General features: G+C 55.7%; 5 protein-coding genes across 5 annotated transcripts; 2 read left to right on the forward strand and 3 right to left on the reverse strand.

Annotated features, from left to right (window-relative positions):
* Positions 1-167: 167 nt before the first annotated feature.
* BDY24DRAFT_387172 (RNA exonuclease) lies at positions 168-3,305 on the reverse strand. Its single transcript, XM_076640197.1, has 9 exons — positions 3,047-3,305; positions 2,833-2,898; positions 2,361-2,730; positions 1,876-2,180; positions 1,632-1,750; positions 1,211-1,542; positions 898-1,076; positions 733-814; positions 168-644 (listed from the first exon to the last, which is right to left on the reverse strand). The coding sequence occupies exons 1-9, from the start codon at positions 3,293-3,295 to the stop codon at positions 298-300; spliced, it is 2,049 nt and encodes a 682-aa protein (XP_076497165.1). The 5' UTR covers positions 3,296-3,305; the 3' UTR covers positions 168-297.
* A 322-nt stretch (positions 3,306-3,627) lies between these two features.
* Positions 3,628-4,704, reverse strand: BDY24DRAFT_387173 (cyclic phosphodiesterase-like protein-domain-containing protein). The gene is made up of 3 exons (XM_076640198.1): positions 4,483-4,704; positions 4,121-4,405; positions 3,628-3,991 (listed from the first exon to the last, which is right to left on the reverse strand). Exons 1-3 carry the CDS (start codon positions 4,664-4,666, stop codon positions 3,663-3,665), a joined length of 798 nt encoding a protein of 265 aa, XP_076497166.1. The 5' UTR covers positions 4,667-4,704; the 3' UTR covers positions 3,628-3,662.
* Positions 4,705-4,763: 59 nt separating this feature from the next.
* On the forward strand, positions 4,764-5,721 carry BDY24DRAFT_387175 (uncharacterized protein). Its single transcript, XM_076640199.1, has 4 exons — positions 4,764-4,999; positions 5,076-5,158; positions 5,232-5,343; positions 5,417-5,721. The coding sequence occupies exons 1-4, from the start codon at positions 4,784-4,786 to the stop codon at positions 5,603-5,605; spliced, it is 600 nt and encodes a 199-aa protein (XP_076497167.1). The 5' UTR covers positions 4,764-4,783; the 3' UTR covers positions 5,606-5,721.
* An 8-nt stretch (positions 5,722-5,729) lies between these two features.
* MTG2 (putative GTPase MTG2) lies at positions 5,730-8,461 on the reverse strand. The gene is made up of 6 exons (XM_076640200.1): positions 8,344-8,461; positions 7,880-8,258; positions 7,732-7,805; positions 7,444-7,633; positions 6,858-7,303; positions 5,730-6,776 (listed from the first exon to the last, which is right to left on the reverse strand). The coding sequence occupies exons 2-6, from the start codon at positions 8,159-8,161 to the stop codon at positions 5,789-5,791; spliced, it is 1,980 nt and encodes a 659-aa protein (XP_076497168.1). The 5' UTR covers positions 8,162-8,258; positions 8,344-8,461; the 3' UTR covers positions 5,730-5,788.
* Positions 8,462-9,073: 612 nt separating this feature from the next.
* BDY24DRAFT_406792 (alpha/beta hydrolase) lies at positions 9,074-11,956 on the forward strand (the record flags this gene model as incomplete). Its single annotated transcript, XM_076642723.1, has 11 exons — positions 9,074-9,269; positions 9,453-9,522; positions 9,631-9,691; positions 9,826-10,246; positions 10,354-10,530; positions 10,623-10,703; positions 10,794-10,896; positions 10,974-11,084; positions 11,164-11,238; positions 11,310-11,593; positions 11,736-11,956. 11 exons carry the CDS (start codon positions 9,074-9,076, stop codon positions 11,954-11,956), a joined length of 1,800 nt encoding a protein of 599 aa, XP_076497169.1.
* Between the last annotated feature and the right edge of the window lie 235 nt (positions 11,957-12,191).

Here is a 12,191-nt window from a genome sequence, read left to right on the forward strand (position 1 = left end):
GGAGCGGGGGGGGGGGGGGGGGGGGGGGGGGGGGGGGGGTTGAGAGTTGGGAGGGAAAGAGAGAAGCAGGTCGCGTCTCGAAATGAAGGGCCCACCACTTTGCTAACGAAAACAAGGTCGTTACAAAAAAAGGTAAAGAGATTAGGATTATCGATTTTCTTTATGTGGCAGTCTGAGTCTATGTTTTTTCAATTCTCAACCTCGGAAGCTCGAAAAAAACGCGTCCCATGCATCCGAAAACCCCCCAAGAAAAGTGTAGCACTCCCGCTCTCTCCCTCCCGCTCCCTCGTCCCTCATCTAAACCTTCACACAAAAGAACCCCAACCCCTCCCTCGCCACCGCCACCTCGGCCTCCAGCTTCCTCTCATCGTCCTCCATCCACCTCACTCCCTCGGGAAGAGGGCCGCCAGCAGCAGGTCCCTTCTTGAACGCCGCGTCAAACACCTTCTTCTTCTCCTGCAGCGCCAGCATCGGTCGAGGATCGGCGTGACCGGTGAAGATGATGAGCGCTGAACGAGCGGGGAGCGACGCGTGGATACGAGCGAGGTTGGCGTTGAGGGTGGTGAGGACGGAGGAGGTGGAGGGAGGAGAGGAGGAGGAGGGAAGGGAGGGGTCGGAAGCGGGTGTGTTTTTGGCGGAATGCCCTGAGAGAGGAGAAGGAAGGAGGAGAAGAGAGAATGGTCAGAACGAGAGACGAGGGGGAAGAGACGGAGAAGAGAGAGTGGTACGAACATCCAAGGTTCTCAGAAAGGGAGGTCAATCGACCAAAGGTGAAGTCGTGCTTTCCGGCGTTTTCGACCAACGCGTCGACGACCTGATCACGGAGCGAGAAGAAAAGTCGAAGTTAGCTTCTGGTCTTCGGAAGCGGTACCAGAAGAGCGTGAGAGAGAGATTCACCTCCTCGTCGTTCTTGCAGTCCCCGCACGTCGTGAGCTCGTGAGTGGTGGCTCGGAAGTTGGAAACCCCCTTGTCGAACATCGCTGTGGTGAGAGTTCCGTTCTTGGGAGCCGCTCTAGGCTGCCTCGAAATCCTTCGGAAGATCGACTCGGTCTCCTCGGAAGTACCGAACTCAGGTCCTAGAGAGAAGAGAGACGAAGGGAAGGGAAGGTAAGCTCGAGAGTCGACGAGACGCGTCTTCCATTTCTCATCGTCACGCTTCGAACCCTTCTCCATTTCGTCTCAAGCCCATGAAACTAGATATCAGACTCACCAAGCTTCAGCTTCATCTCCAACAACTCCAAACAAGTCCTAGCATCCTCCTCCGGATCGTGACCTCCCTCTCCCGTCTGGATCTCCTTCTCGAGCAGCGTCTTGGCGAGGTACTTGAGTCCAGGCTTGTACGGAGGTCCCTTGGGGTGCTTGAACAGGACAGCAGTATCGATGCACCAAGGATGACGAAGCTTGAGAGCTTTGAGATCGGATTCGAGCGAGTGACCGAGGAGGATGGTTCGAGGAGTGATGAGGTTGGCGAGGAGGAAGGTCTGGACTTCGGCGAGGGTGAGGACGGCTTTGGAGAGAGCTTCGGGAGTGATTCCAGACCATCTGAAAGAGTAGGGGAGAAGGTGGTTAGGAAGGGAGAGGAAAAGACGAGGGAAAGGACGCGTCGAAGAACAGAGACGGGGAAAACGAACTTGGTGAGGTAGTCGGTAACGACTCCTGGAGGTTTGACGACCTCATCGTAGACCTTCTTTCCTGAAGCGACGTCGATGACTGAGATCCTGGCGAGGAAAGGTCCCTCGGCGGTCATGCACTAGAACGAAAAGGGAGAGACGCGTTCAAAGTCAGCTTCAGCTCTCTCGCTGCTTCCTCGCTCGTTTCTCCCAGCTTTCCGCCCTCCACCAGTTCCAGTCGACGACAGTACGAAAGCTCACTCACCATCTCACAATCCACAGCCAACACGTTCATCTCTCCCTCCTCAGGTCCTCCTCCCTTCGCGGTCTCAACCCAACCGATCTCTCCCTTCTCTCCCTTCGGCAGAGGATCCTTCTGCACGAACGCGTCCTTGTAGGCGAGAGTAACGGGTCCGTTTCCGGACGTCGCTGCTCGAGAGATGACCTCTCCTTCGTCCTCGGCGGCTGCTGTTTCACGGAGCGAAGCGGGGATAGGGTAGTCGTTGTCGAGCATTTGCTGGAGGGTGAGGAGGTATCGAGTCGCAGAGGTTGTGGAGATGGTGGTGTTTCCTGGGGTGATAAAGGTATGTGCAAGGAGGGAGGAAGAAGTGGAGATGGGTTCGAGGAAGGCGAGAGGGCAGATGAGAGGCGAAAGGAAGAGGAGGGGAGGAAGAAGGTGAGCTCGTCCGTTCCTTCGTTCGACTTCAAGCCACGAGCACGACACAGCGAAGGAAGATCCGTTCCACTCACTCAACATTTCTCTCCTCTCCACCTCCCTCTTCAGCTTCTCCTTCGGCGACAAAGGAGCGCTCATGAACATCGACAAAGCCGAATGAAGCTTCATCCTGTCTCCAGGACATTTGACGGGGCAAGCGTGACTGAAGAGCTGACCGATGATGGGGAGATCGGTTGACGAAGTGAGGGAAGCGGCGGCGGGGAAGAGAGGAAGAGGGAAGGGAAGGTTTTGCGAGATGGGAGGAGTGGCCATTCCGAGGAGGGGAGGAGTGATTCCTTGAACGAAGAGGACGGTAACGGAGGTGATGTGAGGTCGATGGTTGGTGACGAGCCATTCCGGGGATTTGTGGCCGCAGAGAAGATGAAGGATGAGATCTCGAAGATGCTGATGAACGAGAGAAACAGGCGACCAAGGTCAGCGGAGAAGCAGCAAGACGAGGAGAAGGAGGTGAGGAGGTGAGGATCGAAATTGTTGGACGAGACTTACAGCGACCCCGACCTTCCTTCCTTGAGAGAATCCACCAGTGTTGAACTGGAAAGTAGGAGCTTGAGCCTAGTTCATCAACAAGAAAGTCCGAAAAGAAGAAGGGGAGTCAGTTCAAACGAGTTTCAAAGAAGAACAAGGTGAGCTCGAGCTCGTCCTTCCTTCCTTCTTCACCTCCTCCCTCCGCCAGCTTTCCCAGCTCAAAGTCTATACTTACAGCAGCCTTCGACTCCTCCTTCCGTCTCTTCTTATCCTTCCTCCTCTCCTCTCTGCTGATAGCGACCTCTGCTCCTCCCTCTACGACAGCGACGGCGGACGAAGTCGAAGGAGCTGATCCCTCGGCGACGTTGGTTGAGCTCGCCTTCCTTTTGAGCGATCCTGCGAGATCTGTGGAAGTGGAAGAAGAGGATGCGATAGATTGGGAGGTGGACATGATGATTTTGTGTAGGAGGGGGCGAAGGGACATCCAACGGTTGGATGCGGTTGAGGGAAAGGGTGAGCTCAACCCAGGGAGAGGTCCAGCTGAAATTCAGCCCTGCGCAGTGAGAAGAGTTTTCCTTCGGTTCTTCCTCGAGGTCGAGATCTAAGGAGGCTGAGAAGGAGAGAAGGAGATCTGAGCTCGTTAAAACCACACGGTCGAGGGTTTTCCAGTTTCTTGGGGTCTCAGGAAGCCGGGGAGGTTGGTCGCGTCGCGTTCTCCGACCCACGTCTCCAACTCCTCGTTCTGCTACCCGACCTGCTTCTCGCAGGCTCGAAACTCCCAAATTCTCACAGAGTGCGTTCAGCCCTCGAATCACGTTCTCGTGAAGCTACGCAAACCGTTTAGATCAAGCTCAAATCCTAACCTCTCCAACCACAACCCACTCCTCTACCTCCAACCCCTTCGTCCTCACCACGCTCACACGATCGCACCTCGCTCCCTTCACCCCCTTCCCAGCTAATGTCCCCTCTTCCTTCTGTCCAGGTTCAAAAAGCTCGACTCCTCCTCCTCCGAGCGAACGAGCGAGGCCATCCCGGCACAGTTCGTCAACAATCTTCTCTCTCTCCTCGACGGGGATGGTGGAGTAGAGCAGGGAAATGTGAGGGTAGAAGGGCTTTCGCTCGGTTGGCGAAGGGAGGGCGAGGAGTAGGTTTTGATGCAAGGCGAGGAGGAGGGGAGTTTCTGGAGGAGCAAAAAGGGACGAGCCGGACGCGTTAGCCCTCGAAAGCTCTTTGACCTCGAGAAGCGACAAGTTTGCCGCTCTCAGAGTGATACATAGACTCGGAGTAATATATAGAGATGTAAACTCACCTTTCAGCTTGACCAACACGCATCTAAAGAACTCAACCCCCGTCCTCACATCCTCGAACTCAACCTCCAGCCCTTTCCCTCTTCCCACGTTCTTCTCTCCGTCCAGCGTCTTCTCCACCGCACCTTCGATCTTCTCTAGCAGGTCTTCGAGTTTGGTTCCTGGAGGAGCTTCTCCGAGCAAGGTAGCGTGAGGAGGGAACTTGGGTCCTGGGAGATGGGAGATGAGGGAGGAGATGGTTGAGGTCGCTTGGTCGTCGAGAGAGGGAGACAGCCAGAGGGAGTAGCCTGAAAGAAGAGCGATGTCGGTCGAAGAGTCAGTTTCCAGTCGTCTGGATTGAAGTAGAAGAGGAGGTAGGACCGACTGGGTTCAGGAGGAGGAGGGAGGGAAGAGAGGGACAGGAGGAAAGGAGGGATGAATCGTTGAAACCAGGTGTCGAAGCGTTCGTTTCCTTTGAAATGGAGGGAGTAGACGTTAAGGCAGAGACCGTAGACGATGGCGAAGAGGCTGAGAAGCAGGAAAGAGAGGTTGAGGAACCAGTTGGACATTCAAGGGAGGGGAGGGGAGAGGATGATGCGGTTCGAGGTCAACTGTTCGAGAGAGGAGAGGAAAGCGACCTCTCTTCTTCTTTGCCCCTCAACGCCCACCATCCAAGATTCACGATCATGCGACCCTTCTCCCCTCGAACTCTCCCTCTGCTCCTCTCCTTCGCAGCCGTCGCTTTTGCTGCTCAGTCGCCACTGTTGATGCAGGAGCAGGCAGCCTTCCCTTCCTTCCCTCCCACTCCAGCTTCGAACACCCTTCCCTCGCTCGCCGACGTTCTCACTACAACGAGGAAGCTCTCGATCTGGTACGACTATGCTAGGGATGTAGAGAAGGTGGTGAGCTCGGTTTCGAACCCTTTCTCGCCTTGACATCGTGATGTAGAGATTGACGAGCTCTCCTTCTTCGTTCCAGACCGAACGTTTGAGTTCATCGATCCAGCAGACGACTCTTCTCGTTCCTCTCAACTCTGCCATCCTCTCTCTTCCCAGGAAACCGTGAGCTGCCGTTCTTCTCCCTATATTCGAGCTTCTCTCGTCGAACTTACCCCCCTTCTCGCGTTCTCTACAGCCACGAATCCGTACCCACGACTCCCTCCCTCCCGGACTCCCTCAGCATCCTTCAGCAAGACGCTCTCACCGCTAACAACGTTAACCGATTCATCTCAGCTCATGTCGTACCGGTAGGTTCACTCTTACACTCTTCCACACCTCTTCCTGCCGAAGCTAAACTCTCTTCGTCGTTGATTCTCAAAGGAAACCATCGACCTCTCCTCCTCGTCCTCCGAGCTCACCTTCTCAACCCTCCTCGCCGACCACAAACTCACGTTCACGCCCGGAGACGATGGGAAATGGACGGTTGGGAACGGGTTGAACGTCGTTGAGGTTCTGGAGGCTAGCAACGGGAAGGTGTTGATCTTGGACGGCGTCGTCGAGTTCGCTTGAACGAGGTCGCGTCGCGACGCTGTCTTCCTTCGCTCCTTTTTGTATCTCCTCTATCTACTACTATCTGCTCGTTCTTGTTGCTCTCTCGATACATGTTCACTCACGCTCTCGAAAAAGGCAGAAGAAGAAGCGAACCAAACTCGCGTCGCCGCCAAAAAACAAAAAAACAAAAAACCAAAACACCTAGATCCCCTCCCCACTCCCGCTCCCGCTCCCAGTCCTGTTCTCCTCCACCAACCCCTTGTACTCCTTCTTGAACCCAAACGCCAACTTTGTCTCCATCGGCGCCTCGATCCTCAACAGCCTGTTCCCCGTCTTGGTCTGCAACCCTCTGATCAACTCCTCCTCCTCCTCCCTCTGCTTCCTCCTCCTCTCCTCCCGATCCCAAGCCTCCACCTTCCTCTCCTTCACCACCAGCTCCCCCATCGTGAACGCCAGATCCCGAATCCCTTGCCCCCACATCCCAGAAATCAACTTCAGACCCACCTCCTGGCCCTCGAACTGAACCTCCCCTCCAGGCGACGTCTCCTCTCCCGTTTCCTCGTCGAAGGTGGGCAGGGAACGTGTTCGTTTGGGTCCGAGGGTTTGACGAATCCATCTCTCCAACCCGAGCTTCCTCTTCTGCCCTCGAACGGGATCCGAGACGAGATCGGCCTTGTTCCCTACGACGAGTCGGATCCTCTCCTTGAGCTTCTGTTCCGGCTCGAACAGCTCCACCTCCCTCACCAGCATCTCCGCCTGCTCGATCAACTTCCCCAGCGGCAGCGAGAAATCCAGCACCAGCACCAGCGTCGGCGTCCTCGTCACGCTCAGCAGGAACTGATGTCCGAGTCCCTTGTTGAGGTGGGATCCTTCGACGAGTCCAGGGTTGTCGCAGATTCGGAACCGGAGCGCTTCGTCGATCCGAGCGTGACGAGGTTTGGCGCCGTGGAAGTAGGTTTGGTCGTACTTCTCTGGTAAAGGTTCGTCGAGCGGGGTGCGGACGGTGGGGAGGACGGGAAGGGAGAAGGAGAGCTGGGATTCGGGCGTTTGGATCGGGGAGGGGAAGGAGGGGGAGGAGAGGATGGTTCCGTCGGCGAGGATGCGACAGACTCCCACTTGGGGGTTGAGGGTGGTGAAGGCGTGAGGAGCGATGACCGGGGTGGAGGAGGTGAGAGCTTGGAGGAGGGTGCTGGGAACGGGGAAGAGAGGAGAGGAAGAGTGAGCGAACGAAGACGCGACGGACGCGTCGAAAAACGAGAAGAACGCTCACCTCTTCCCGGCATTCGGAGCTCCCAAGAATCCAATATCCGCCAACAACCTCAGTTCCAACTCGAGCTTCACCAGATCCGGCGTCTCCCCTCTCCTAGCCCACAGATGCTGCGTCTTCGCATCGTACCTCCCGAACGTGATGTTCCCTTCCCCTCCGTTCCCTCCTCTCACCAAACACACCCTCTCCTCCCCCATGTCCCTCAGGTCCAGATCGATCGGCGGTGGAGCAGCGACGGGAGTTCCGTGGATGGTGGTGTTGTACTTCTGAGCTGGGGTGAAGGGAGGAGTGTTGTTCTCGTCCAACTTGGCTGTGGAGTGGCAGAGGAGGAGGCGGTTGACGAGGAGAGGGTCCCGTTCGATAGGGTCGAGGAGGACTTCAGCGTCGGAGAGAGGGCGGTAGACTTCTCGGGAAATTTGACGGATTCGGGTTCCGTGGGGGACTTTGATCTGGATAAGAGGGAAGAAGAGAGAGACGAAGGGGGAGGAGAGGTGCGTGAGCTCGACGTTCGGATTCGTTCGACGATTTCTCCTTTCCCCTCCATCGACACCCTGCTCGATCCCCAAACTTTTACAGCGAAGATGCTCACGACGATATCGTCTCCCTTCGTTCCCTTCTGAGCGTCTCCCTTCCCGTTCGACCCGCTGTTGCCCTTGATGTTTCGATGAATCGCACTCAGGGAATGAACCCTCCAGTCCGCCTGGATGTAGATATCCCCACCTGCTCCTCCCTGAGCACCAGCTGGAGATCCTCGACCGTCTCGACGATGGAAGAGTTTCCTGTAAAAGTAAAAAAAAATAAACGAACGAGAGAAACGAGAGTGAGCTCGACGAAGGGGGAGGGCGGGAAGAGGAAGGAATCGAAAAGCTCAACGAACTCGAAGGCGATCGCGCCGTCTCCTCCCGTTCCACCTCGAAGAGAGACGTGCAGGTAGTCTAGAAAGTTTCCTCCCTGTGTTGATACGAGCGAGTTATGAATCAGTTCTCGAGAGAGAGGAACGAGAGAAACGTCGAGGTCGAACTTACGGTCCTCCTCTTCGCCAGAACGGCCGTCCTCGTAGGATTCATCGAAGCTATCGACCCAGGCTGTCCGTCCTCGTCCTCCGCGCGAACTACAGCGTTCTCGTTGGCTTTGGACGGTACCGGGTTGAGCGGAGAGGAGGAGGAGAAGGAGTAGGCTTGGGTGGCAGCGTAAGGGAGAGGAGGGAAGGGGACATGATCCGGTGGAGGAGGAGGAGGAGGAGGAGGCCACACGGGATTTGGAGGGACAGAGTGAGGCAGGAAGCGAGGGAAGCTGATTCGGACCATCCTGGCAAGAGGGGACCGAGCGGAGGGAGGAGAGGAGAGGAAGCCAGGAGAGAAACGGAGAGGGAGGGATTCAGGACGAGCTCTCGAAGGAGGGAAGCTGGAAGAGAAGAAAGGGACAAAGTAGAGAGCTCCTCGTTAGATTTGAGAGATATATTTCACTCAAGGAGTATCTAGTGACTCACTGGAAGATCTGAAGTAGCGAGAACGAGCTCAAGGAGGAAAGTAGAGTAAGAGAGAAGAGGGTGAGAGGTGGAAGGAGGAAAAAGGTGAGCTCGACGTTTTCGACTTCCCTCCGATCCCTCGGCTCTTGTCGCTTCCACGGACGACTTTCACATGGAAAGTTTGCATCGAAATTGCACGAAACTGTAGCGGGAAAGGTATAGAGACATCCGAGCTCGTTGTTGAAAACCTTCTCTTTGTGTCGGACCTCTAAAAGTGTCGTCACCGGAAGGAAGACCCAGTGATTCAGCCCTCGGACGTCTCGCCTGTCCCCTTCCCTTCCCTTTCTCTTCTTTTCCGCGTAATTTTTCGCTTCTCTTCACTTTTCAAGCCCACTGGCACATGCTGAGATCGTACCGAGATCCAAGATTTTTCGGATAAGTTCCAATCTCGCCGCCCTTGCCGCTTACCAGGATTCAGGGAAAGAAACCAAAACACTCCGAAAGGGGGGACGTCGCAACGACGACTCCCCTTCCCCTCCCAACGACCACCAGTCCCTCCAACCCCCTTACAAGAAAACCTTACAAAAGAAGCTACCCTCCTCTTAATTCCCTCTATCTCGACTGCAGTACATTTCAAGCTCGCCCCTTGATGGCTTCCTACCTCTTTCGACCCTTCAAGAGGTCAACTCCTCCTCCTCCTCCTCCTCCGCCTCCTCCCCTGGCTCCTGAGCTCCCAACTCCTCTTCCAGCCATGCTAGCCATCGCTCCACCACCACTCAGCGATCTCCTCTCAGCTTTTACGTCCCCCTTGCAGGATGGAACGACCGCTGAAGCTCCCAAGGGCTCCAGAATCGATAGACAAGCGACTCAAACCAGAGGGAAGAGGTTCATTTTCGGATGGGGTATCTCGGAGCTGTGGAGAGCTGGTTGGTTCGTTGCTGATAGAGGTGAGTCTTCGTGATCCCCTCGGTAGACTAAGGAGTTGTCCTGGTAGGAAAACATGTCAGCGAAAGGTGCTGAAGGAGGACGAACGAACGACATCATCCCTTCCCTTCTTGTTTCGGTCGGCGTCTTCTCAAAAGCTGATTAAAGCTCTCTCGGTCTTCCCACTTTTTTTCGTTGACTTGTAGCCAACCATCTAGCCAAGGAGCTTGTCGTTCATACGGTTTACGGGCCTAGGAAGAAGAGTTGGGGAGTCGAGTGAGCTCTCAACTTCCTCCCTCCTCTCTTTCTCAGCCCAAACTGTCAGCTGATCATGCACCGACCCTTCTCTTCTTTCTTTCTTTCTTCGTTCCTTTTCTTGATCAGGATGACCATCATCACCTCCTTCATGCGAGACGTGGGGAAACATAGCTCGCTCACAGATATCGTGAGTTTTCATAAGCTTCCTCCTTCGGTTCTGCCCGGCGTTCTGTTGAGAGTTCGAATCGTGTCAAGCTCACCCTCCTCTCCTTCCTTCCCTCTCTTCTTCCACCCTCCCTCTTCCTTCAACTCCCGACCCAGACCTTCATCCGAGGTCTCATCGCCCTCACCTCCTACGTGCCCCTCCCACCCTCAGCCCTCGTCACCCCCGTCTCCTTCCGAGTCCGCTTCCGAAACCTCAAAGGGATCCTCCGAGAGTTCGACGAGCACGAGCAGGGAGGAAGTCTCTACGAAGGGAGCGGGAAGGGTCGAGAGTTGACGGGGGAATGGATCGTGGATAAGACGCTCTGGGCGAAATGGCAGAGGGAGTACAAGCAGAGTCGGAGGTCTCGGTCGAAGGAGAGGAACGGGGACGGGGAGAAGGTCAAGGGCGAGGAGGGGATCAAGGGAGGAGATAGGATCGTACTGTACCTCCATGGTGGAGCGTACTATACTGCTTCGGCAGCTAGTCATCGTTTGATTACGATTCAGGTCGCTCAGATGTGTGAGGCGAGGGTTTTCGGTACGTCGCGTCCTTTGTTTGCTCTTTCTTCTTCGCTTCGACGCGACGGGACCTGTCGTTCCCCATCGTAAGCAACAGCTCATCTTGCTTCTCGCTTCGTTTTGCAGCCATCAACTACCGTCTTGCTCCCGAAACTCGCTTCCCAGGACCTCTTCACGACGCCGTCTCAGCCTACTTCCGACTCATCGACGACCTCAAGATCCCACCGGAGAACATCATCTTTGCAGGAGATTCAGCTGGTGGAGGATTGTGTTTGGCTCTGTTGATGTACCTCAGGGATAACAGTGAGTTACTCTCTTCTTTTCTCGAAGTTGTAGCCTCGCTGTTTCGACCTGACTGGAACTGACGCGTCGTGATGTTGCTTGCTTCCTCGAAGGTTACCCTCTTCCCTCTGGAGCGATCCTCATGAGTCCTTGGGTTGATCTGACGATGAGCTGTGATTCATGGGACTCTAATGGTGAGTTGATTCTCGTTTTTCGTCCCCGGCAAGAGCTCGTTTCTCGTCGCCGACTTCGTTTCCCGTCGCCTCGTCCCTCTCTCTCCTCAGCCCCCTTCGACATCGTTCCTCGTCCCGAACCCAACGATCATCTCAACCCTATCTTTTGCTATCTCGGTGAGGAGGGAGTCAAGAAATACCTCACTCATCCTTAGTGAGTCCCAGCTTTCGAGCTTTCACGTCGAGAATCGTTTCAAACCTGACCTCTGTGCCCTTCCTCCGTTTCTCCAGCGCGTCTCCTCTCTTCGGCGACTTCGAAGGTCTTCCTCCCCTTCTCATTCAATCCGGAGAGGCTGAGGTGCTTCGAGACGAGCATATCCTTCTCGCTCACAAGGCTACTCTGTACGTCTCCCTCCGTTCCGCTTTCTTTCGGTCGACTTTGAACTGACGATCGTCTCGTCTCTTCCTTCCTCTCATTCAGCGCTGGAGTCCTCGTCATGCACGAGATGTTCGAGGATGCCGTTCATGTCTTTATGACTTTTCCTTTCCTCGAAGCGTGAGCGCAACCTCTCTCGTTCTTCCAAACCGAGATCTCAAAACTGACGCGTCTCTTTCTCGCCCTCCCAGCACCCGCGTCGCCTTCGACTCTCAACACGACTTCGTCTTCTCCGTACTCCCTCTCCACACCGCCCCCACCAAACCTCTCGCACCCGAAATGACTGCCGCTCTCGGTTCAGAGATCCAAACCGCCGATTCCAAGGTTGTTCGAGGAGACGGAGCCGAGCTGTCGGAGGAGGACGAGCAGAAGACGAGGCAGCTCTGGGAAGAGGAGGAAGAGCGAGATTGTCGGAACGGCCAGGAGGGAGAGGAAGGAGAGGTGGCGAGGATGCAGAGGCTGGATACTGGTAGCAGTTCTTCGACAGAGGACGACGAGTCGGTCAGGACGCCTTCGACGGATCAAGGAGCAGCAGCGCCGGACTCGTTGCTTGGGTTGGGACTGGGGCCTCTTTCATCGACGGCGCCATCCCCGAAACCCTCTTCGACGGGAACGAGTAACAACAACGACGACGAGAACGCTCTCCAACAGGAACAGGAGAACGACCACTCCTCGCCTTCCGATCTCGACTCTTTCCGAACCCCTCGTTCACGGACCCACGGTCTTCCCACTCTCTCAACCATCCCCGAACCTCGCTCTTCCTCCACTTCCTCCTCCGACTCTACCACTCCACCCACTACCTTTTCCCCGTCGCGTCCTCCCACCGCTCCTCGTCTAACGCGAGCCGTCACGGCCTTCGTCTCAACCACTTCCTCCATAACCTCTCGTCTACGCTCCTCCTCCTCCGTCTCCTCATCACCTACCAACCACCTATCCATCCTGCCTCCCACCACTCCCCACCGAGATCGATCCTCCGGCTCGTTGAGGAAGAAATCCTCTCAGTTGAACGTCAACGTCCAGGAACTCGTCCCGACGCCACCGAAGACGAGGGCGAGGAGCATCAGTCATCCTGA

This window comes from Mrakia frigida (assembly GCF_051309035.1).
Source record: "Mrakia frigida strain ATCC 22029 unplaced genomic scaffold BDY24scaffold_13, whole genome shotgun sequence".
Lineage (NCBI taxonomy): Eukaryota > Fungi > Basidiomycota > Tremellomycetes > Cystofilobasidiales > Mrakiaceae > Mrakia > Mrakia frigida.